Source organism: Kogia breviceps, chromosome 7, assembly GCF_026419965.1.
Source record: "Kogia breviceps isolate mKogBre1 chromosome 7, mKogBre1 haplotype 1, whole genome shotgun sequence".
Lineage (NCBI taxonomy): Eukaryota > Metazoa > Chordata > Mammalia > Artiodactyla > Physeteridae > Kogia > Kogia breviceps.
Window position 1 is genome coordinate 40,034,769 of NC_081316.1, and position 26,372 is coordinate 40,061,140.

Genomic DNA, 26,372 nt, shown 5'->3' on the forward strand with positions numbered 1-26,372 from the left:
AGCTTCTCTCTTACCCCTATCAAATTAAAGAGGTTACATTTAATTTTTTTCCTCTATTTTTTATAAAATAAACGTTAGGGTTATGGACAGTCAGTAATTCTTAATCTTTTTTGGACTGTAATACTCTGCCTTGCCTACCAAGGCAAAATGTTTTGTTGTTTTAATGTAAAACCCTTAATGCTTTCTCAGTGAACTGAATGTCAGCCTGGCTTTAAGATTTTTTTTTTACTCTTAAAAAAATGATGTATTACAAGATTTGTAATGGAGTGAACATGCTTGAATTGCACATTTAATTTTTTTAACATCACATTCATGTTTTGCCAGTTTGCCTACCAGCTATCTGTTAACAAAAAGTTCCAAGGCAGCAGTGCAAGTCTGTGCCCAACTAAGCCTTTTGTTTCTGCAGATGTTTGGGCTTAGAGCAATGTTGTAAAGCTCTGGCAATCCAAGGACCATGTTTGTACTTGTCTGCTGTGATTCCCTGTTCATTGTCTAAACCTGTATGCATTGTTCTTTCCGACAGGTGATAACTACCCCGTACAGTTCATTCCATCAACAATGGCAGCTGCTGCTGCTTCTGGACTCAGCCCTTTACAGCTCCAGGTAAGTGCCAGAAGAAAAAAATGTGGGATACGAGCCAGTACTTTAGTGGAAAACTGCTAACCAGCTGTATGCTAAATAATGGCCTGGATGTTAAATAATTTTTTAAGCATAGCCTAGAAGGATTAACACGTAATGTACTTACCATACTGCAAATAGAAGAGAAAACTGTCAGTGTCAATATATTTAAAGGAAAAAATGACATTATGACTTAGTACTGTATATTCTCGATCAGGTAAGTTAATGGTTTTACAATTTTTTATGGCTGGTTGTTATGGCTGTTATTGGGTATGTAAGCTTTTTCCTTATCAATTCTTCATCCACGTCTCCATTCATGTTCAACTAGCTTTTACCTATAAGCATCAAAACAGAAAACGTGGATATTTTCCTTCTTGCAGCTCATAGAATAGGGGGTTGTTATTACCAAATTACTTTAATTATTTGGAAAATGTAAACACTTTGTTCCTGAATATGTGTATCCTCATCCTCATCCTCATGCCAGGTCAAAAGTCTGGGCATGATGTCTGACCAAATTCCGGGTTAGTGTTCTTTACCTATGAAACTAAAATTGGAGAGAAAGTGTTTTGGAAGCTAAATTTAAAAACTCACTTGCACCTTCTCTTCTTCACAGTAAAATGGTGCGGGGGGTTAACAATAGGACTAAGTAATCTTTATACCCTTCTAGCACTGCCATCTTAATGGGAAATTTACTTTAAATGTGAGTGTATATTTTAACAAAAACCAAAAGATAATATCATTAAAATAATGGTTAAGCCTTCAGTATTTGAACATTTATCAAATGTATGGTAACTTGAATTTCAATACAGTGGATAAAGATAGTTTTTTATTCTTATAATTTACTGTTACTTTTTTTGAATTTTCTTAAATAATCTAGGGAATAGCATCTAACTAGGCATTTTTGTTTCTTCTTTGCTATTACTCATATGACTTGAATGTAAAAAATGTACAGATATTTTACCGTGAAAAAGTATCATTTTGAGCATCTTCAACTGAGTCTACAAGTAAAGAATTTTTGCAGTACTTTGAGAAGTTTTTGTCATAAGCCTCATCCAGAAAGTCTTGAAGATGTTATCCATTATGGACTGCCTAGTAGAGCTAGATATTTTGCCTAATGAAAGCAGCAACCCTACCTCTCTTCTAAACCCTCACCTTCTCTACTACTGACAGGGGAACTTATTGCAGTTGGTAAAAATATAAAAAGAAACCTCACTCATAATCAATCTAATCTATTTCTCCTTTTTCCATAGCTATGCTATTGAGTGTCTTCTTGAGTCAGAGGCAAAAATAAGAAAGCAGTTTGATCCTATAATCAAGTTTCTGTGAAAGAGAGTATCTGGGTCCTAAACCTACTTTCTATTCTTTGGTGTGGTCAATTCCCTGGGTTTAGAAATATGTGTTCTATTTCATGAGTTCTGACAGTATGTTTTGTCTTTTTTTTTTTTTTCTGAATATGCTACTAAACAGAAAGGTCATGTCTCCCACCCACAAATTAACCCAAGGCTAAAGGGCCTAAGTGACCGTTTTGGCAGGAGTTTGGACACCTTTGAACATGGTGGTGGCCACTCTTACAACCACAAACAGATTGAGGTATGAATACTTCCATTGGTGCTTCATTGGGTGGGGGACTGGATTGTTCAGCCATATTCTAGGCTTTTTAAAAAAAGTGGCAAACACTCAACCTAAACACTAAAACATAATCTTTCCCTTTTTCTCATTCCTAAGGAGGCTCATTTTTGCTCCTTTTTCTTCCAGAGAAAAAGGCAAACCCCAAACCAATGCATCTGAAATACACTGTTTATTGCTATATATGTAGGCAAATTCTTTACATTTTGAGTGCTTTCAAAACCATCTTTATTTCCCGTACTCTTTTTTTTCTGTATAACTCTGCATAGTAGTTAAAAAACACTTAAACATTAACAGAAAAATAACTCATTTGACCATGTAACAACCCTATAGAGTTGATAAAACATAATTCTGCTTTCACAGACAAAACAATGGGAGGTTCAGAGAGGTCAAGTTATTTAACCAGGGTTACAAAATATTCTTGGAGTCAGAGTTATTATCCAGGATTTCTAACTCTACCAAATTCAGGTTTTCAAATTTAGTTTTCGTTGGCTGAAGTGAGGTTGGGTGCCTGGGCCTGACTGGTTGCTTTTTGCCCCATAAACTACTATAGTAGCCCCTTCATATTTAACTTTCAACAAAACTCTTTGTTGTTTTTGTGGGATATTCTTACTACATGGGAGAAGATGGCTCATACGGCTCTTTTGAAAACCAAACCCCTTTCTCCTATAGGGACCCAGTCCTCCTCTCTCCATTATCATGCTTAATTCCTCTCCTATATCATTGGAGTACCTCTTGGGAACTATCAGATGCTGGAGGGTTGCTAGCTATCTGTTGAATCACAAAAAAAGGAGACAGGTTATCTCACACTGAAATACACTTTAATTTTCTGGGTTAAATCTAATACTACATTTATGTTCTAACCTAGGATGGTAAACCCAGTTTAAAAAGAAGAAAACAATTACATCTAGCAAAGTTGTATATTCAGCTCCTAGTGGCTCTGCCAGTCTATACATATCAACTACTATGTGATCAATAAAGTGTCCCTTTGACATTATCTTCTCTGTTGCTTTTGAATCTGCATTTTTGGAAAATGATAGAGAAAGCTCACTTCTAAGAAGAAGGAAGAGGACAAGATCAAAGGACACCTTGGAAGTAGCCTAAGGAAGAGTTCAGACCTTGTTGCTTGCCTTCTTCCTTTCCCTTTCCCTTTCCCTTTCCCTTTGATTATAAGAAGTATATAGGGGGTTTCCACCCAGACATGACAAGGCATATACTGTTGGAATATCTGCTGTCTTCTATACAGCCAGAAGGGATTTCTTTTCTAAGGCTTTCTTTTGGCTGTAGAAAAGATGCCATATTTCTGGACGTTCTGAAAATCTACTGTGCTTAGGATTGCCAAGCAGTGAGATAACTGGACGTTAAGAACAAGCCTTTCTGTGTGATGACAGTTAGCAAGCTTACCTACTCAGGACAGGTAGTTTGTTAAACTTTTAAGTGCTTGAAAGAATGTAAAAGCAAGTGGCCTTGGCTGAAATTCAAAACTTCCTCTCCTCTTGACTTTTATTTTCTCTTGAGGTGTTGAGTTCTATCCCATCAACCTTCCCTTAGCCAGTTTTCTACCCAGTGTCTTCTTTTACTAATTTTCACTTAGGTTGACTTCTCTTCCCCCCACCATCACAGACCCCTGATGCTGTCAAATCTGGCTTCTGTTGGGTTTCTGGAAACCATGATGTCATATATGTGAGTGCCAGATTCGTGTAGTGCTGTAGCAATGTGGATCTAGGAACACAACATATGCCACATGCCTGCCACTTTAATGAGACTAAATACAGAATCTGGTAAGGCAGGGGGCCCTCATAGCTTTGCAGTGTAAGTTCAGGGTGGTTTGAGAGTTTCCTGTTTTTTTTTTTTTTATTCTTGCTCTGTTCTTTTGCTTCCACTTTTTGTACCTTTCCTTGCGTGTCAGGAAGCCTTTGCTTAGAAAAGATTGACCTGGTTTGAAAGGCAGGTTTCTCAAACTATCCTGGTATGAGTATAGCATGTTTATTGGGACTTCCATGAACTGCACAGTGGACACCCCTATCTAACCTGCTATAGACACTAACATTTTAAATCTTGAGCAAAAGTAGAGTGAAAATTTAATAATATCTTGCTTTATTGATTTTAAAGTCTACTTTCTTTTCTAGCTAGGGTTTTCTCCGTTCCTTTGACAAGCTAAATGTCACAGCTGTGTCAACAATCAGTATCAAGATAAACTGTGGATACTAAGCATTACAATTATGTTAATGGGTTTTATTTCTAATCAGAGATTCTTAGGAAGAAAGACCATAACACATATATACCACCACCACCTCCGCACACACCCTGCTGCATTACTCAGAAGTGGCCCTCTCTACCTGATGTACAGTTAATTTGTCCTTCATAGGTTGTCGCTTTTAACATTAATGAGGCTGGGTAATCTTTTTTTTTTTTTTTTTTTTTTTTTTTTTTTTTTGTGGTATGCGGGCCTCTCACTGCTGTGGCCTCTCCCGTTGCGGAGCACAGGCTCCGGACGCGCAGGCCCAGCGGCCATGGCTCACGGGCTTAGTTGCTCCGCAGCATGTGGGATCTTCCCGGACCAGGGCACGAACCCGTGACCCCCGCATCGGCAGGCGGATTCTCAACCACTGCGCCACCAGGGAAGCCCGAGGCTGGGTAATCTTAACAGTACAGTTATACTCTGGAAGCCTGAAATTTTGTTATCAGGTAGAGAAAAGGTAGTTAAAATGGAAAGATCCTCCTTACGTTAGTATATTCCAGTTCTTTCTTTCTTTAAAATAAGAAAGACACAGAAAAGTTTTTTTGGTTTTTGTGGTTTTTTTTTTTTTTTGGTACTCCATGCTGATCTAAGGCATGGTTTTCTCTGCCTCAGGAGCACAATATTAGGCGAGAGAAGGCCAAATAATGCTATTTTTAGTTGAACAGTTCAGCAGATGGAGGCATGAATACTCATATATCTGAAGGTTGAGGGATTTGAACCATTAAGTTTGATAATGTATTTAACCCTGGGAACAATCAGAAACTGTAACTCTAAGGTTACAGTGCTTCTGACCTTTAGAGTACAGAGGGCACTTGCTACAGTAAACAATATATTATATTGCTACTTATTCCAGTTCTCTACCCATATAAATTTCAGGACCAGTTGCCATTTGCTTTCCTCAGCTATGTTAGCATTGGTCCTTCAAGTAAGTCAAAAGGAGGGGACCAGTATAATGAGGCAGTCATGTAAATATGGCCTTTAAATAGCTAAGATGTTAGATTGTTTCTGAAGAAATATTGTCTCAGAAACTAAGCTCAGAATGACACTTTTTTTTTAAACGAAAGAGTGATTTTAATATATTGATTCATTTTTTTGTTGTTACTTTCAATGTGATAGATACCTAAAGTAATTTGGTTTTGTCTTTTAATTGGAAGTAATGTTGCCTCATAGTTTATATTAAATACAATCTGGTACCATATCATGCAAAGTAATGCACCTGTCTCATGCTTTCTTATTAAATGATGCATGCTTCTCTTTAGCAAATACAACAGCTAAATATCACACAGTTTAAGAATTTCTAATTAAAATATCTCTACATGTCAGCATATTGGTAATGTATTATTTTAATCCATTTATTTTGTTTATGAAACAGTGACATATGTTTAGATTGTGAAATACATGAGCCTTAAAAATCACTTTATTGAAGAAAATTAATTCCTACAATACTGTCTCGGTAATGTGTTCACTCACCCAGTCAGTCATTGGTGGCACTGCCAGTCTTAATGTAGAGTAGACACACTTACTAGTTTTATCTGTGTAACAGTCTTGGAATGAAGCAATAACAGTTCTTTTTCTTAGTTCCAAACGATAGGGTTTTCTTCCTTTACTTTTTTTTAAACTCATTAATTCAAACCTGTCCCCGCCAAACACTTTTTGTTGCTTTTGTTTTTAATACAATGAAGGATGGGACTGAGTGTATGTATAAGGGATTCTGAGAGACCAATCAAAATTAGAAACAAGCTAGTTACCTTTTCAAAGTTAGACATAGTAATTTGTTTGTCAGCAGGAAGATGTTTGGGTCAGCCCTGAAATAAAGTGACTGTCAGCAGTTATTCCTACAAGACAAGTAATTTCACTCAATGTATTACTGACAGATTGCTCACTTCTCTGAATCACCAGAGAAAACAAACTTAATATTGTTACAGGCAGAGTTTCTGTCTTCATTAGCTGCAGAGAATGATTTTTATCTAGCATTCAAAGCCTACCAAGCTTTAGTTGGAACATATTTTAACCAAGTTCTTATAATGACAGTATGAGTGGTAGCCTAAATGAAAGGAAGTAAATATAAAAAATCAATATAAATGTATTTTCCCTTTTATTTGATGGGTATTATGTGTAGTTTTGGGAAGATTTGAGGAAAGGAGTATAATCAGAGCCTTAAAACACTAGAAAAACCTACCAACCATAAGTTATTCTTAAATGAAACTATTAAAGTCTTGCGAAGTTTGCAAAGATGGAGGAGAACAATTGAATTTTTGCAAAAGTGAATACAAACACATTTTATTTAAATGATATTGTCAGTTTTTATGCTACAACTGGAAAGTGAAGAAGTGCCCATCAACATTGAGAATGCTCTATTTCTATTTTAGTTCCAGCCTGAATCTTTATGATATTATATATAGATGCTCTTCTCTGGTTCAAACGCTGTCTTCTTGTTTGAAATCGTAAACATGCCTCAGTTCTGTGGAGGAATGAGAGGGTGAGTTAGCTGGGCTGAGTGGGCTTTGGAGGTTGTGATTTCTAATAGAGAGGTGAATAAAGAGTTGATTAGAGTGACCTATTACTAGCTACCTGATAGAGAAAAAGGAATGCACTGATTCAAAGCTTGTTCTGAGGATGCCAACCACGGGGTTGTGCTTTGAGGGGAAATGCTTGCTTTTCTCATAATCAGCCTTTTCTCACCCACTTAGACTTTAAGAGTGTGATGGAATTTGGGAGGACCATTACAGCTGGGATTAGACGAGCTGCGGACTGATGGAATGAGCTCCATTTTGGAATCAGAATCTTGGATTAGAGTTTCCGTTATTACTTTCTATGTTGTCCTATACTGTTCTCAAATTACCTTCTTTTTAAAGTTTGTTCATTGTAAAAAGGTGATAATATTTATTCCCAGGGTGGTTGTGAATAGTAAATGGGTTAACGAGGCATGTATTAGATTTCCACAAAAATTCATTATCAGAATGGGAAAAAACTTACCATCATCCCAATAAGCAGTCATTTCTACTCTAGCTTTGCTGCCTAAGTGCTTCTGAGGGGTAGCTCTGATCTACTCTGGTCTAGCTCTGATTCAGAATGTGTCACTGAATTCAGGGATTTTTGTCTATTTTGTTTACTGTTGAATCCTCAATGTTGCCTGGGACAGTAGTTGGTCAAATGAATGAATTAATGAATTCCCTCTTTGGTGGCAATCTGGGACTCAAGCTTCTTTGGAATTTTTTTTTTTTGGGGGGGATGTGTTCAGCCAAGTGCTCTGTCTTTAGGAGGCATTATTTCTTGTAAACAACTTTTCATTTCTATGTAGGCTTCTTAAGAAAACTGGCAGGTGTCAAGTGAATCTTGATGGAGATTAACAAAATATAGGCAGATCAGAGAAGGATGCAAAATATTAAGACATTTCCTAGTGTTTGGAAATCTTATTGTATTCAATGAAGCAGAATAAGTTTATACTACCACTTAAAACATTACTAACACTTAAAACATTGGGTAAACTCGATTTTCTCTTAGAAATTTTATCTTCAATTGATCTTCAGGTAGTATCTAAAAGTTGAGAGAGTATGGCTCTTCTCACCAAGACCTGTTAATCACTATGTTTAAGTTATTTGATTGATGGGATGGTTAGCTGTACTCACAGAGATGGTTTAGTAGGAGCCCAAGACCTTGGAATTACAAAATCAGTGCTGTCGTCTATCTTTCCTAGTGTAACATCTATACCAACAATCATTTAGCTCCAGCCTCACTAATTAATACACACAACAGGGAACTCCCAGTATTTGAATACTTGTATTTAAACAGACTGCTTGTAACATGCAGTGGTTTCTAAAATAATGACAGGTATTTCTATTCCTGTTTTTACCAAACTGGATTTTTGAGGTATTGTTTGGTTGGTATCATGTATCATATATCTGTATGCTTATGTGTTATAATGAGCTACCTTGAACTTAAAAGAGATGATGTGATTAAGAACATAGGGGAAGGTTTGAAAGCAAAACATTCTAGTGTTTTAGAAAATGCTTCACTCCAGTTTCCAACCACAGAATAAGTCAGGATACGCAACATTCACAAAACTTAAATCAGAAAAAGATGTGATGAAATATTTTGACATGTTGGGTAACAGAAGAGACTGAGCAGAACAAAAACATTTTTAAACTACTTTATTGAAGTATGAGTGACATACAAAAGCAGCATGTACTTAATATATACAACTGGATGAGTTTGGAGATAAGTATGTACCTGTGAAACCATACCACAATCTATGCCATAAACATCCATCACCTACAAAAGTTTCCTCTCACCATTATAATAATAATAATTATTATTATTATTATTATTATTACTATTTTGTGATAAGAACATTTAATGTAAGATCTACCCTCTTAGCAAGTTTTTAAGTATACAATACAGTGTTATTAACTATAGGCTTTATGTTATACAGTAGATGTCTAGGATTTACTTATTTTGCATAACTGAAACTTTGTGCCCTTTGACTAATACTTCCCATTTCCCCTCTCCCACCCATGGCAACCACCATTCTACTCTCTGATTCTATGAGTTTGACTATTTTAGATTCCTCATATAAGTGGTATCACATAGTATTTGTCTTCTGTGTCTGGTTTAACTTAGCATAATGTCTTCCAAGTTCATCCATGTTGTTGCAAATGGCAGAATTTCCTCCTTCTTCTTTAAGGCTGAATAATATTCCATTTTATGTACATATTACATTTTCTTTATCCATTCATCCATCAATGAACATTTAGGTTGCTTTCATGCCTTAGCTATTGTGAATAATGCTGCAGTGAACATGGGAGTAAAGATACCTCTTTGAAATCTTGATATCAATTCCTTTGGAGATATATCCAAAAGTTTCAGGCCTTACATTTAAGTCTTCCATTTCAAGGTAATTTTTTTTTGTATGGTTTAAGATAAAGGTCCAATTTCATTAATTTGCTTGTGAATATTCAGTTTTCCCAATGCCATTTATTGAAGAGACTGTCCTTAACTCACTGGGTATTCTTGTAACCATTGTCAAAGATCATTTGACTGTATTTATGTAGGCTTATTTCTGGGCTCTCTATTCTATTCCATTGGTCTATATGGTCATTGTATGTCAGTATCTTTTTTTTATTACTATAGCTTTGTGATATATTTTGAAATCAAGAGGTGTGAGGCCTCTAGTTCTTGTTCAAGTTTGCTTTGGATATTTGGGGTCTTTTGTGGTTGCATGTGAATTTTAGAATTTTTTTTTTTTCTGTAAAAAATTCCATTGGGACTTTGATAGGAATTGCATTGAATCTGTAGATCACTTTGAGTAGTATGGACATTTTAACAATTTTAATTCTTCTAATCCAAAAGTATTTTTAAGTGATATTTTAATTATAAAGGATTGAGAAGCTACACGTAGCTGGATAGATTCCCCTCATAGGTGTGCCCCAGTAGAGGGATAAAACTTCTGACCAGTAGAGCTAGCAGATACTTACTACTATTCTGCCAATTCTTCCTTTCTGTTTTACTTGTGGAAAAGTTCATATCCTACAGGTATGCATGTTTATGAAAATCCATATAAAATAGAAATTCAGGGAATATTTATAACAATTTAAGCTGTCCGTATTGATTTGAAACCATCTTGCTTTATTTTGACTGTTCTAGATCATTAGGATTAAGATAATAACCAGATTCCCTTATATATCTTCCAAGCCTAATGGCACTAATAATGGATTATTTTCTCGATTAAATGTAAACAAGCACTAAACACCTACTGTGTACTAAACATCTACTGTACTGGTTGCTGTATGGATAAAAAAGTCATATGTTTCCTTCTTTCATTCCTTTCATAACTGGTGACATCAGTACAGCCATCTTGAGTCACATTGAGAGGAATTAATTTAACATTTTTTTTCCAGCTGTATAAGTACCAATTCCTTTGTATTTACAGTCATTTAATGCTGGTTTAGCTAAATATTTACATTTCTTTTTAATAGACAAAAATGGAGGAAACAGAGCTAAATTTACTTCCCAAGGCTTCTACCCTCTTGGTCATTTGGTGAAGTAAAGACCCAGTGAAAATTCTTAATTTCCAGTATACTACACTGAGTTCATTTCTTAATGTGTGTTTCTCTTATAGCACCAGCTATAATACCTGTAAACAACCTTTGATGTCATAACATATATTAACCTAGACCATGATCCTTGATATCAGTAATTTCCCTAATGCTGTTTACTCTGGAGCAGAATGAACTAAAAAAAAAAAAAGATAGATAGATAGATATGGATACAAATTTTATTGCTTAAAATGTACATGTGTTGACTATCTCAAACCCTCCAAAGTACAAACATACAGTGCTCATTTGAAGCCAGATTGGAATAGAGCTGCTTTTAATCTAGAAAATCCATTTGGGGGATATTTATCAGGTTTTCACTCTAATTCACTTATTCATTTAAATTAAACAAATAATGAAGTATTACATCTTTTCTTTTAAAATTCCTATTACTTGAAATTATACCTGTTAGCTTTGAATGACTGTGACAATGTCATGAAATTTATCGTCTCTTGGAGTTGCATCAAAATCTTTTTTTAAAAAGGAAACTTATAAATGATCATGCTGAGGAAATTTGAAAAAGTTTGTGTGAAAATTGAAACAACAAATTTACTTATTCAGTTATTTAATAAGTATTTATTTAGTGGCTGTAACGTGCCAGCTACTGTTCTAGACCAGTAGTCCTCAACCGGAGGCAATGGTGCCCACTAGAGTTCAGTTGACAGCATCTGGAGACAGTTTTGATTGTTATGACTTGGGGTGGGGGGTGGAGATGCTACTGGCATCTGGTGGGTAGAGGTCAGGGATGCTTTTGAATACCCTACAACACACAGTTTAGCCCCTCACAACCAAAAAGTATCCAGTCTCAGCTATGAGTAGTGCTGAGGTTCAGAAAACCTGTGTAAAACAAAGTCCTTGTCCTAGGGAGTTTACATGCTAGCTGGGGAAAGAGAAAATAGGGAAAGAAATATTTAATAAAGAGTTGGGATTGCAAATCTTACTCATCTTAACAGAAATATCCCACCTACCTTATTTACCTTTCCACCTGAACCTGTATGTGCAGGTTTAAAAAGACTGAGACCTATATGATTGTTTATCCTGAGTCCTTTGCTTCGCTTTGATCTTCAGAACTAAGACTTTTATTCTAGTCAGTCACTTCTGGCCAGAACAGTCACAGTTCTCCTCAGGCTCATTTTCTCAATTGTATTAAGCACACCATATACTCTGACTTTTGGTAAAGTAATATTATTTCTGACTATAATAGTGTATAAATCTATCTTTCCAAGTGAAGTAAATATGAAATTTGGTGAGGATATGGGAGCTGTTTATTAGTTTTTATAGGATGCTATTTGTTGAGATCCCATAGGATCAGTGGAATCACTCTTGGCAGAGAACCTGTATTTGATGTATGACTTGGATATTACAAAGGAAGCCTGCCTTTCTTTCTAAAAACAAATCTAAACAAAACAGATTTAAGAATAGTATGAATATTATATGTATGTATATGTATATACATACACCTACATATATACGTATACATACACGTATATAATACGTATTGCATAGTATTTTAAAGTTTAATAAGCAATTTATATTTAGGCTTTATAATAAATATGCTTTAATATTATCCCCATAGGTTAGAAGAAGAAAATGAGGCTCAGATGGAAGTGACTTGGACCAGATTACTTATCTATTAAACAAAACAGGGCCATAAATGCATGGTTTAAGTGCATTTTAAAATTTACTTCTTGATCAGGATTCTTTGCTTTAAACTGTGCTGTATGTAGGTATGTAGGAAGCACAGTCATTTAGAAGCTTTCCTGCATGACTTATTCTCCTCTTATTATAATATTCAAGTGAATTAAAAATAATCTAATTGAACTATAAAGGGGAAAAAATTCAAAGCCAACATCACATTCGTGGGATCTCAAAGAGTTCATGTGTTTTTCCAAATTTCTAGTTAACTGTCCAGAAGAAGCTTCAAGCCTCATAGAATTAACCAATATAAGAATTATCATGAAATATGTCTTATTCTGTAGCTTCCTTTTGAGGAAAATGCTTAGAATGTTTTTGCTGAATGTTGAACTCTATTCTTTTGAGGGTTTCTGGGCCTGTCTTAACATTTCAGTTTTGATGAGTCTCCTGGAGTAGCTGGGGAGTGTGTCCTTGCCCGTGCCTAGCCTGTGCTGCCGTCTGAGCGCATCCAGCCGGTTGCATGCCAGCAGATGAAGCAGATGCTCGACCACACTGGAATGGAGCGCCTGCTGCATCAGGAGCTGGGGATTCCTCCTGACATCTGGACGTTGCTGGGTCGGGAAGCCTGCCTCGGGCCAGGAGGCTGCGGGAGCTGTGGGGCAGAGAGCGTAGAGTCTTTGCTGCTCTTTAAGCGATTAGCGCACCGAAGCGGCAATAATATTGAATTATCGCTTGGCTGCTTTCTTCTCCGCAATCTTGGGACAATAGAAGAGTCAGGAAGGAGCATTTACAGTAAAGCCATGTTCAGAGAGACAAGACTAATTATAGAGTATTAAAGAGCTTTATTTTAAATGATTTAATTTACAGACAGCTCTGGACAGTATATGAAACTTTTTAGAGCCATAAACCCGGTAGCTTAAAGAGACTTTTCTAATTTAAAACGGCTAGTATAGAACCATTATTTCAGCAGTTTTCTAATTTTAGAAAGTTTGGTCAAGGTGTGCCACTGACGTTACTGTTAAAAAAAGAGATAATGTACTGATGCTTGTAGTTGCTGGGGAAAAGTTCTCTAGCTTGAGGGGAAGGAAGACTTTAAGAGATTGACTGAATTATGCTCTGGCTTTTTCAGTTTCACTTTATCCACTGAAAACTGGTCTGCATTTGCTACCCAGAGCTGAAACCATCTATTACACCAATTTCCTTTATGATATGTGTTATTTAAGCACAATAGATGTGGAATGGGTAGTTTAAAATGTATTTTGCGATGAACAGTTGTCACATTATGTTGCTTTCCCTCTTATAATTTTTCATTAGTGAGACCTCTGTGTTCAAAGAAGCCTTCTTATAAACAGATTATGGCCATTTGTGTTCACAGTAATATATTGGAGAAGAACACTATGTTGCTCTCACTTAACCTTTAGTATTCTAAGGGGGTTATATTTAATTAACACTGGTGAGAGACTGACCTGAGAGGCTGTGGAAAGCGATTGAGCTGCATTTTCCAAGCTCTGCTCTAGTCAGCTGGGAGAGAAATTAAAAAAAAAAAAAAAAAATTAGAAAGTACTATTTCCTGAAATTCCCTCTAACTAAGCTGTATTTCAACGGGCCATTTAATGCTCAAATGGACAAAGGTATTACTTCAGTCATCGAATTGTATCAAACTCCTTCTCAGAGGCCCAGTTTAAAAACTCTATAGGAAAAGTGGTTTAGCATCACATTTTCAGTGGATTATTGCTAGATCTGCTTAAAAATACAAAAGCAAATAATTTTAAAAAAAAAAAAAAAAAAGGAAGGAGAAACACTCACTGTCACTAAATGGAGTGGAGCACGTGCCCCAACCAGTCCTCAGTGCACTGGGATTGCCCTCCAGAGTTTAGGAGCTCCTTAGACCACGTAGAACAAGATACTCCTCTCTGAAGTGCTCACCTGCTCAGAAGGTCTTCCTCACCTCCTAGAAAGTGTTTGCTCCAGGGCCTAAGGGGCAGTCCCTGAATAATGAATGCATAGTTGTATCACTGGCTTAGACATAGCACAACAGAGAGCGTGAGAGCAAGAACGAGAAGCTTTGTTGAGAAAGTGGAGGCCTAGATGTGACTGATTTGGGTGAAAGTCCTCCACTTTTCCACCCATTTATCAATGGTCTTAATAAAGAGGCATTGCTTAGTTGCAGAACAAAATAGTCATATATAACTCATTTATATCCAACCATACTATTCCTGATTTTAGATCCACCTCTGCCACGTTTACTGATTATGAACACTTCACACCAAATATAGATATACCTCACTGTGAAACAGGAAAATGACGTATATCATCAGGTGATGATTTGCCACTGTGTATTCGAACAACATGCTCACTCTTTATTTAGTAGCTAGCTTGTCCTCTGACATGCTTTCTTTCTATATGATAGTGAATGGCTTGAGGTTTCAAGAAATCAGTTCCACAAGACCTCTTCGGTTAAAAGAACTATGTGACCATGAACTAATGTCCTCTGAACCTCAGTCTCCTCAGCTATGAAATGGAGATAATGAAACCTCCCATGTTGTGAGGATTAAATGAAGTAACATAAACACCATTTCTCTCCACATCCTTATACTTGTACCTCTCTTATTACTTCATTAATTCAACATATTTTTAGAACACGTACTATGTACTTAAGGTACTCTGTTAGGCAAGCAAGCTAAACAAGTTCCTGCCCTCTTATAGTATAGTAATAGCCTAGGGACAAAAGCAATTAAATGAGCAATACTCCAAAGTGATAAGAACAGATAAGGTATGGCTGACCATTTGGTACGTGTGTATACAAGTATACCCATTAATTGGTTGGCCAAGCTGGTTGTGTATAGGTTCTCTGAAATCTTTTTGTCTTAATGCCTATGCCTGATGACCTCACCTAAGTTCAAAAAGCATGAGGCCCAGTGCAGGACTCTTTAGCAAGAAGTAATGATCAGGCAGCAATTAAGGTACTTTAAACTGGACTTGCCACCAATCAAGAAAAAGTGCCACAGGACTTTCCTTGTGGTGCAGTGGTTGAGAATCCACCTGCAGGGGACACAGATTCCAGCCCTGGTCCAGGAAGATCCCACATGCCGCAGAGCAACTAAGCCCATGCGCCACAACTACTGAGCCCGCGCACCACAGCTACTGAAGCCCGTGCACCTAGAGGCAATGCTCCACAACAAGAGAAGCCACTGCAATGAGAAGCCCGCACACCACAACGAAGAGTAGCCCCCTGCTCGCTGCAAATAGAGAAAGCCCACGCACAGCAACGAAGACCCAACGCAGCCAAAAACAAATAAATAAATAAAATTAATTAATTAATTTTAAAAAAAGAAAGAGTGACACAATATTGAAAGAAAAGCCTTCACAAATAGACAGTGAGATTGTCAAACTGCATAGATTTTCAGAGTTAGAAAGGCATTTAGAGGCCTAGAGTTAGGTCAAATCCTAACTCTAACACTAGCTCCATGAGCTTGAGCAAATTAATCTTTCTATACCCAAATTCTATTAAATGGATATGGGGATACCTATCCCCATAGAGCAGTTGTGAGAAATAAATAAGAAAATGCTTGTGAAAGATACTTCACATACTGTCAAGTTTCATATGAGTCTTTTGGTTTTATAGTTGAAGAGACTGAGGCCTAGAGAGATAGATTGACTTGACCAAAGTTACACAGCTTGTAAGTGGTCTGAGTTAGGGTGTGTAGAATTGTGAGGGAACAGTGTGAAAAACTAAATTTTATGACTTCTTGTAAATAAATTTTGGGTGAAAAACTGAATTTAAATGTATGGCCAAGAGGAAAATATATCTCATGCTTCTGCTGATTCTAAGTGGGGGTGGGCAGGGATGAGGTTCTGTAGAGATATATGTTTTACAATTAAAGGTCCCAACTTAATGAAGATTCTCCTTTAAGAAAACAAAATAATGCATATTAAAGTACAAGACCCAGTAACAGTACTGGTAGTAGTGACAAGGCCAGAATGTAAATTTATATAAACACGAAAAATGATTAATTGTTTAATTAGTTCACTCATACATTAATTTCCCACATGTTTATTAAGTGTCTACTGTGTAGTAAGTACTCTTCTCTATTTGGGGGATACTAAACTGGATAGAACTTGATCCCTACCCTCAGAGGGCCCACTGTCTGGTAAACAAATGTGATAATTATTAAAGTATATGTGTTTCCAAAATAAAAATGCTATGGGAGAAGAAAATGTTAAGCTCTGCCTGGGGAAGTATTGGCAATCTTCATGGATGAGGTGATGTTAAAATGAATCTCGAAAGGAGAGTAGAAGTTCACTACGTTTGTGGGAGAAGGAATCAGAGTGGCAGAGATACAGAGGAGATAAAAAGCACTCCAGACAAAGAGCACAGTCTGCCCATCGGTGTAGAAGCACTAGACAGCATGGCACAGTCAGAAGACAACAAATGGTCTGGCACAGGCTGAGTGTACAAGAGCAATAGGAGGTGAGATAGGAAAGGTAAGCGAGAGGTCAGATCACAAAGTGCCTTTTACACCACACTTGGGAATTTGCAATGCATGTGGTAGACATAATTTATTCACACCATAAGTGGTAAAGTGGTATAAGGTATAGAGAACAACTTTATGATGTGATATTCCTCTATTAATTTGATCTCTAGTTTACATTTCCCATTACACTAGATTCAATAGTTAGGAAACTACATTTGTTAAGATTCATAGTCCCTTTAGTGCAATGGTACCCTGTGGCAAGTGAAACTGTACAAATAGTGTAATGATACATGCAGAATAAACAAAACTGTTTAAGATTGAAGCAAAGCCAAGGTCCAACCATTTCCCTGGGATTTGGGGAAATCTTGTAATCTGCAGTTTGTACTAAACCCCATCATATTTAGCACATTGCTTCTCAGTGAATGGGCCTTGATACTATATTTCAACCAAATGATGAAGCAAGGAGTAAAACCTATAAAGAAAAGCTACGGTACTTCTAATTGTTAATGCCTTGCAATTATGCCCCTTTCTGGAATAATAAAATGTTCCTTGGCAGAGGTCAGGATCTCTGCCACTGACTTATTTAACAGATCTTCTTAACATCTGTCCTGCAGACTGTGCACTTTATTAGTAGACAAGAGACCCAACAGACTTAGCCTGCTGTGTCCCTTTTTCACATTCACACAGCTGTGGATTAACTCAGACTTTCCAGAAGGGGACCAACCAGAAGGGATAGTAATGTTATTGGCTGATTCTAAAAAGATGGGAAAAAAGAGCAGAAACAAATGTTGCCCTAGTACAATTCAGTGTTTTTAGGGTGACAATTACCAGTCTGTTGTAAAAAGGAATAAAAGCAGCTATTTCACTAAAAAAGGAAAGTCTATTCATATCTGTGTGGGAACCTAATCAGGCTCTTGTTTCCAATGACGATGACTCCACAGTCGCACCAGGTCTGCGACAAGAATGCTCCTTTTGTATGCCGATAATGTGGAAACGATAAAATTTCCTTTAAGAGACATATGTGTTTACATCATGAGATGTGTTATTTGACAAAATGCTTTGTTCTCCTTGTATTTTCCATGCAGAGTTTCATGCTGGGTTGTTTGGCTGGAAATCTTTGATTAACTAGAATTAGTTGCTGAAATAAAATAGACACTTTTGTTTTATGAGTCCTCTTGCTGAGCTGTAAATTATAGTAAAACATATAAGAAGTGACAGAAAGAAGTGCTGATTTGAACCTCTGACCCACGACAGGCACAAAAACATAAGATTATTCCTTCAAAGAGCTGCAGAGAGACATAAATATTCCATGGTCCGCTTGGAATTATGCCCTCTTAACAAACTAAAGTTGTGATCTTACATCGTGTAACGAGCGTTTTCTAGAGGTGTTACGGTAGGCTTAGAGGAGATACTGAAATTTTGAAAATGCCCCCCAAGTTAGAACTTTGAATGCTTAAGGGGTTTTCTCTGTCCAACAATGGACAATGAAAACAAGAACAAAGCAAAGTTCCTGTTCCCTAAGTGAATAGCCAAGGGTGGTTTCCCTTTTTCCAGAGAAGTGGTACATTTTATAAACCTTAAGCCTTTCTCAAAGCTACATTTGGCCCTTAGTGTGAACATTTTAGTTCTACGGAGCAGTCTTTGGGTACTAGCCCAAAGGAATGGGCTGGGAGGGGAGACACTACTAAAAGCGGAACAGAAATTCTAAAAGCCTAAACACTCCCTGTGTTGCAGGGATTGGTGTCCATTCTGCTCAGGATTTTTGTAGTTGTTGTTGTTAAATAATTTTACAGGATTATTTTTAAACTTTTAGCTAACATAAGATCTCTTTTTTTGGGCTTTACTGTAAGTAGAACCTACCTAACTGTCCTCAGTCAAAACTACTAACCTTATTGTGGTAATCATTTCACAATAGGTACATATATTAAATTGTCATGTGTCCATGTTAAAGTTACACAACTTTATTTACCAATTATATCTCAATAAATCTGGGAGAGAAAAAAAATTAATTGTTCCCAGTGATGGTATTTCAGTAGTAATTTGTAAATGTATCATATTGTGTCTCTCTTCCTCTCTCCTTCCTATTCTTGCTTTGAGTACCTGAAAGACAGCCTATCTTCTTCATCTTTGTATTCCTAATACATTTTTGCTAAATTGAATTAAAATGCCAAGTATTTTCTGAATAAGATCTTTGGAGTGACATCTGTTAAAGAGAATATACCGATAAGGATTTAAGAGCCTACAGGTTTTTATTCTTTTTTTTTTGCGGTACGCGGGCCTCTCACTGTTGTAGCCTCTCGCGTTGCGGAGCACAGGCTCCGGACACGCAGGCTCAGCGGCCATGGCTCACGGGCCCAGCCGCTCCGCGGCATGTGGGATCTTCCCGGACCAGGGCACGAACCCACGTCCCCTGCATCGGCAGGCGGACTCTCAACCACTGCGCCACCAGGGAAGCCCCGAGCCTACAGGTTTTGAGTCTTACGGTGAACCCCTGTTTTAAGTATTTTATGTTCATTAACTTATTTATTTATTCCATACAACAAATCTTTTGGAGTAGGTGCTATTGTTTTCCCATTTCAAAGATGTGGAAATTTAAGGCACTGAGAGATTAAATAACTTGCCCGAGATCGCATAATTAGTAGGTTGTGACTGAAGAGTGTGCACGCTTAGTCACCGTTTTGTCCTCCCTCTCATAACAGCATGTAAACCTTAGTTTTCTAAGTTTCTTCTTCAGTCCTTTATATTAACCATTACCCACTTCATCTGCTAGAATGATTTTCCAAGGTGGATTATTGAGATAGGTGTCAGTATCATATCTAGTGACTTTAAAGCACATTATATGTTTATTACAAACTATTTGAATGATTTTTACTACGGCTGCTGTGTATAAGGTATCATTCCTTTCTGCTAATTAGGGAGTTAGCCATAGGTATTACTGTAGGATACAGATGGCATATTTACATACTGCAAGATACACTGAAGTTCTCCAATTGGCAATACTAATAATTTTCAGTCTGAAAATGATAGTTCATGGAGGTGGCTCTGAAACAAGGTAAAACATTTATTTGAATTTTAAAAATACAGAAGAAAATATAAGAGTAAGGGACGAATAGGAGTTTGCATTATTTCTTACCGAGTTTACTGGATCACTTAAAAGTGAATTCAAAATACATCCTTATCTCTCAATATTTATTACAAATGCACATTTCATGTTATGATTATTTAAAGATTTATTTATTTATTTTATTTATTATTTTTGGCTGTGTCAGGACTTAGTTGCGGCACATGGGCACTTCATTTTGGTGCGTGGGCTTCTCTTTAGTTGTGGCGTGTGGGTTTTCTCTTCCCTAGTTGTGGCACGCAGGATCCAGGGCATGTGGGCTCTGTAGTTTGCGGCCCGCAGGCTTTCTAGTTGAGGCGCGCAAGCTCAGTAGTCATGGCATGCGGGCTTAGCTGCCCAGCAGCATGTGGGATCTTAGTTCCCTGACCAGGGATCGAAGCTGCGTCCCCTGCATTGTAAGGCAGATTCTTTACCACTGGACCACCAGGGAAGTCCCTCATGTTATTATTAATATGAGATTTAAAAAATAAATCTGTACATTTCATTGTAGGTATAAAATTTTGTTTATTAGCATAATTCTAGTGTTCAACCTTCCAAAGTCTCCTGAGAAATTAAAAGCCAGTTTAAAACAGTTTACAGTTTAAAAATAGTAAAAACATTTTCATATAATAAACACATTTATTTCCAACCAGCAACATTTGTTCTGTCCATTCATTAAAGGGAAGAATTAGCATTTAGAAAATATTACACTTTCATGCATTTTTTTTCTCAAATATATATTTATAACAATTTTAAAACTTTTTTCATTGCATATTTACCCATATTTGTCTTCATTCTATGTTGTTTCTAGAGGCTTCCTTATGGATGGAAATCGAAAGGCATAGAAGCTGGGCAGTTGTAGAATATTTTTCAAGCAATAGCATCTGGTTTCTTGGCAATCATCATGGGCCAAGGCAAGGCAGCCCTGGCATATCTCCAGATTTTCCTGTGGGTATTGCTGAGGGATTTCCAGGTCTGCCATGTTGTTGTAATGGTGTTTCCTAGAAACCCAGAAACTCAGAATGGAATCCAAAGTCTGTCTGATAGTAAACAAAGTCTGCATGATCTGGTCCCCTTGCTATCTTTTTGACACCTGACCTATTACCCTTTGCCCAGCCCACTCAGCTGTAGCCACACTGGCCTCCTTGCTGTTTCTCAAACATTCTAAGCACAAGCACACCCTTGGCCTTAGGACTTTTCACCTATCCCTTGCTTCTGCCTGCGATGCTATCCCCAGATAATGACCTGGTTTGCTCCCTCAGTTCTTTTGGGTCTGTATTCAAATGTCCTCTTCTTTTAGTTTTTCTGACCTCCGCTATATTTCTTTCATAGTACCTGGCCAGTAGTAGCCACTCAATAAATAGTTTTTGAATGAGCTTGAACTGAAATTCACCTTTCAGTTACAAAGAAACAATGCTTTTAAGTATTGGGAATCTAACATATATTCATTTACTGAAAGTATTTTATTAAACTCAGCACATGCACTCAAATATATATACCCACTGAAAAATTCCTTGTGACTTAGTTTATGGGAAATAATGCTTGGATTTCACATCCAACTTCTGGACTCATTGATGAGTATTTATATCCTATTGGTACAGTCAAGATGCATTTGTTTAAGACTTCTCTGATGAGCTGTGGCTTTGCGACTAGAGCTATGGCTTTGCGACTAGAGAGTTAAAGGAGCATTACAAATGCAAGCTGTACCACTTGGAGCACATTCAGAGAGCTGGATCTCTTCAGCATTGCCTGCCCAGCTCTTGGAAACAGAGGAAAACAGTAAGATTCATTCCCATAATACTGATTTCCAACTGCCCTCATTATCACCTCTTCGAATATCTTGCTTCAAGAACCAAATTACCAGTTGTTTCAATGACTGCACTTTTATTTCTGTAAATAAAGCATTATGTATTTACATATTTTTTTAGCACCCTGAAAGAAAAGATACTTGGAAGAAGCAACGAGAGATTGAGTTTTCTTGCTAAAACTATTGGGGGTGGATTTGTTTATTTTTAGTTATTTGCACTGTGCAACTATGTTCCATAAGGAAATGCTCTTCTGAGTGCAATTCCAGTATAATTTGTGCAATCAGAGGATGAATTCTGATTTTTTTTTTTCATGGCAGACCACAGGGTGCTCTGTTATTTGATGGATTCCCAATTTTTAAAAATGTTCTCTTTGTTCAAGGGTAGGACCTTTGACCTGAGCCTCTTTCCTATTCTTTTTTCTGTTTTTCACAGCTTCTCCTCTCCTCCACACCCAAGGTATTTCCCCTATTCCCCGTCCCATTAGCACAATGAGTTATGTCAGAGGAGCAAGCTACTCAGTGCTTGGGAAAATAGGCAAGATGATCTCTAGCCAGGAAAACTCTTTTTTGAATTCATTTTTCTTTGCTTGACATTCTTGAGCCGGCTGCAGGGGATAATGAAATGAATTAAACAGGTCTTGGTTCTCCAGTGGCTTACAGTCAATGCTTGTCCCATTTTTCCCTTGGTTTCTTGTGGGAAGACAAATGGCAGAAGTCTCAAAGGGGGTGAAATAGATCTGCTCTCACCTGAGACAAATTTGTCCCTTTATTTATTTTTGCATAGACTTTAATTTTAAACATCTGTAGAAACCTTAATGTAATTATAATTAACCTAATTACTATGGTTGCATTTTAAAATGTATACATTTTAAGACAAATATTAAAATAAAATTCTACAACATAAATCATTATTGGGTGCCCAATGATGACTTTTTAAGTACATGTAGGATGAATTTCTCTTTAAATCTTAGGGGAATGGTGGAAAAACATCCCTTTTACGTAGTCCAAACTAAAAGCTCTGATAGAAAGTACAAACTCTATTTGCAGTTAGTTCCCCAAGAGAACAGAACACAAAGAGAAATGAGTCCTTGTGAACACCAAATGGGGAAATAGGGAACCTTGGGTTCTAGATTTCTTTCTGCCCACTGCTCACAAGTTGGTATGCTTATGCAAATCACTTCCTTTTCCAGGCTTTAGTTTTCTTCATCTGTAAAGCAAAAGGATTGGATTAGATCATGTATACAATTCTTCCTTCTGCTAACATTGTGTTAATCTGGTGTTTCTTTGCAAGAAAATCAATACATTACATGGTGCATTCACATGCTTATCGGTCCAAAAACACAGAAATGAAAAGAACTGACCTGCACCTCTGGGGTTCTTTTTGGAGAGGGTGTGAGGAAAAGTATACTAAGAAAATGGTGTGGGCAGAAATTATAGTAATTTTAAGAAGACAGAGACAAGGTAAATGAAGGGGTTTTAATGGTCCATGTTAACAGAGCATCTATTAATTGTCAGGCATTAAGTTAGGTGCTAGGGACATAAAAGCAAATAAGACTCAGTTCTTCCCTTAAGGAACTCATAATTTGGTGAAAGTACACAGAGATAGAGGATGAGATATAGTGGGAACACAGAGGAGGCAGTGGTCAGATAAGTCTTTAAGGAGAAGGTGATTTTTGAGTTGAGACTCAAAAGTTGAGTAGAATTATGATCAACAAGAGGGGTTAATAGGAAAGGAAAATATGGCAATAGAAAAATATGCAGGAGGGGCAAGGAGATTAACTTGGAATTTAACCCAGTATGTGACAAGTGGGAGTAGTAGTTCTTCCCCTATTCCTCCTCTCACCTCCTATCCTCACAGCCAATTTTCTTTGGTATCAAACATTAGGGGTATAGCTAAACAAGTAGCTTCTGTGCTGAAAACAAGGACTTCAGTTCTTTCCTTCCATAAAACCACAGCTATATTTCCTGGATCATTTTGTTGACATTGGAGGTTTATGAGAAGTAAAAGTATTTGTGATCACCTTCAAATTATTTTTAAGCTCTCTCCCCCACCCCTCTTTCAGTCTGTAGTGGCTTGTTACTGACACAGTTTCTTCCCTGTGCTGAACAAGCACTAAATCAAGCTGCTTAATTACCCCTGTCTCCGTTTCACCTTCTCACAGCCTCACAGCTGAACTTATCCAGCTTTATAGCATGCCTTGCTTGGTAGGCAGAGGAATGGTCATCAGTATTATTTTGAGAGGGTAACAAAATCCAGGATATCCCTGGAGAACTGAGCCAGGCTTGGGGCCTAGTGTTAGGCAGCACTAATCAAGTAAATAATGACATTTTCTTAAGGTTGCCCCCTTACCCACCCTGCTTGTTTCTCCAACATTTCCTTATTGTGCCCCTGAGTAGTGTCAGGGAAACACAGCAAAAGCATCTGAGTTAACCTGGGCTAGAGGCCTGGGGTTCTCAGATATTACTTGGAACCATAGCAAATCAGGTAAAGATAAAGGTGAGAGTTGAAATCTTAAAGTTGGTGCCTATTGAATCTGTTTTTATAGAATAGCATTTTTCTCTTTTCTTCCTTTCTTCATTATCTACCAGTAGGCAAGTTGTATTTGAGGGAGAATTTTGTTTTTCTTTCTCTCTGGGTCAGATTCCGACAGGCCAGTTTAAAATGCCCTTCCTAATCGAAATGACAAAACACAGGAGGATTTACTCCAAAGAGAATACAGCAAGTGAAGTTGTGCCTGCTTTTCTACTTTGGTTCCCATATACTAGAGCACACTGGTGCCAATTTAAAGCCCCTGTCAATTTCTCTTTTTATCAAGTTCTCCTATTTCTACACATAGTCTGCATTGTTCTCTTTATCAGTCTGTTAAACATATGTCACTAGGGTATTTCAGGTGTCTTCTATTATGGCTCAAAGATTGGTTGGAGAAGGGAGTTTAGCTAAAAATTGTGCCCCTTGCTCCTTCAAGGTGGCTGGTAGTACCCTTAACTCTTCTTTCTCCATTTGAGGATTGTGAAGTGCCATTTTAGAAAAAGTAGCTGTGAGACATCTGGAAGATGTCAAAAGAGCTCAGAAGAGCAGCAATATCAGAATCTCTCTTCTTGGACAATGATTCTTGTCTGGTGGTTAGGAATAGGAAATGCGTTTCATTGTGATTCATTGTATAGTTTATTTTAACATATAAAAGCAGAAAGCACATGGGCTTTAAAGTGAGACTGACTCTAAAATAGATAATAATTCCTATCATATATAACTATTTTGAAGATGAAATAAAATAATAAAGGTAAAATACCTAGCACAGTACCTGACTGGGCTGGTGCTCAATATGTTTGTTGAATTAACACACAAATGAATGGGGGTGATGACTGTATGAGTGATTATGTGAAAATCGTGATTATGAGAATAAAAGTCCTTTCACCTTTTTTTCACCTTTTTTTTGCTCTCCTTTGGAGATCTTATGTGATTTTATCACAGAAAGCAGGTATAAAAGAATATATATGTATTTCACATTTTGGGAAATAGTAGATGCACTGTGACACCATCCATTATAATTTGACGTAAATTTGACTCCTTGTGGGGGGAAAGGCATGCCTTTCTTCCCAAATACAATAGTGTTGTAAAATGACCCTGACACAAAACATTTCTTAGGTCTTGGCCATAAGCCAGCGTGTGTACTCAAAGGCACTCAAGAATTTTACCATAAGGCTGAGTTTGGTTGGTAGGACCTACTGTTTTGTGCTGAATCTAAGCAGACTTAGTTATTAAAGTGTCACTAGGATCCAAGGCTAGTCTCAGGACACAGAACTCCAGAAACACTACTAGAGGTAATATATGTATTTGTGGGCTTGTGAGATCTTCATAGGACTTTCTTAATCCTATGCTTAAAAGATTGGTCAATGAGTTAGTGATAAAGCATAGAAGAGAGTCTTTGTGTCTTGGTTCTAGTTCATTGCTCTTTCTAGGTACTTCTCTTTTGGGGATAAAGTCTGAAATAATTAATGTGGCCTAATAAGACCCTACCCCTCTTTCGCCTCTTCTCATGCCGCTCTATGCTCACTCAACAGTCGCACCATGTTGGCCTTTTCTAAGTTCATCGAAAAAGGTTACCTTCTTTCCTGCCTCAGAGCCATAATAACTGATGTGTCTTCTTTTCAGAATGTTCTTTATCAACCTGTCCACATGGATAGTTGTTAACGCATTACTTCCTTAGAGAAGCTACTCTGATCCTGTAGTCCTTCAGACTACATTAAATACCTTTGTTGGGGCTTCCCTGGTGGCGCAGTGGTTGAGAGTCTGCCTGCCGATGCAGGGGACACGGGTTCGTGCCCCGTTCCGGGAAGATCTCACATGCTGCGGAGCGGCTGGACCCGTGAGCCATGGCCGCTGAGCCTGCGCGTCCGGAGCCTGTGCTCCGCAACGGGAGAGTCCATAACAGTGAGAGGCCTGCATACCACAATAAATAAATAAATAAATACCTTTGTTAGACAGCCACTTGACATTCTATATTTTTCTTTCTCAGCACTTATTCTAACTGTAATTCATAGTTACTACCTAAGCATTTATTTAATACCTCCATCAAGGCAGGGACTATTTCTGAGTTGCTTGTTGTTGCACCTCCATTGTTTAGCACAGTGTTTAGTTAATCGTATACATTTAATAAAGATTTGCCACTGAAAATTTCATCTGTACTGGAAATGTGCTTGAAAAGTACCAAGGTTGGTTCATATATCCATTTCTACTTTAAATGATAATGCTGGAATGAGAGCTAGAGAATTCTTA

The 26,372-nt window shown here is 37.4% G+C and overlaps 1 protein-coding gene across 36 annotated transcripts in view; it reads left to right on the plus strand.

Annotated features, from left to right (window-relative positions):
* SOX6 (SRY-box transcription factor 6) overlaps positions 1-26,372 on the plus strand; it is a 645,440-nt gene that overhangs the window by 520,032 nt on the left and 99,036 nt on the right. For 22 of the 36 annotated variants that reach the window (XM_067038178.1, XM_067038186.1, XM_059069816.2 and 19 more), the window contains 2 exons: positions 524-603; positions 2,086-2,208. In XM_067038178.1, coding sequence (XP_066894279.1) covers positions 524-603; positions 2,086-2,208 — 203 coding nt within the window. The remainder of the gene's footprint in view (positions 1-523; positions 604-2,085; positions 2,209-26,372) is intronic. The other 14 variants (XM_059069826.2, XM_059069839.2, XM_067038187.1 and 11 more) reach the window with 1 other exon arrangement.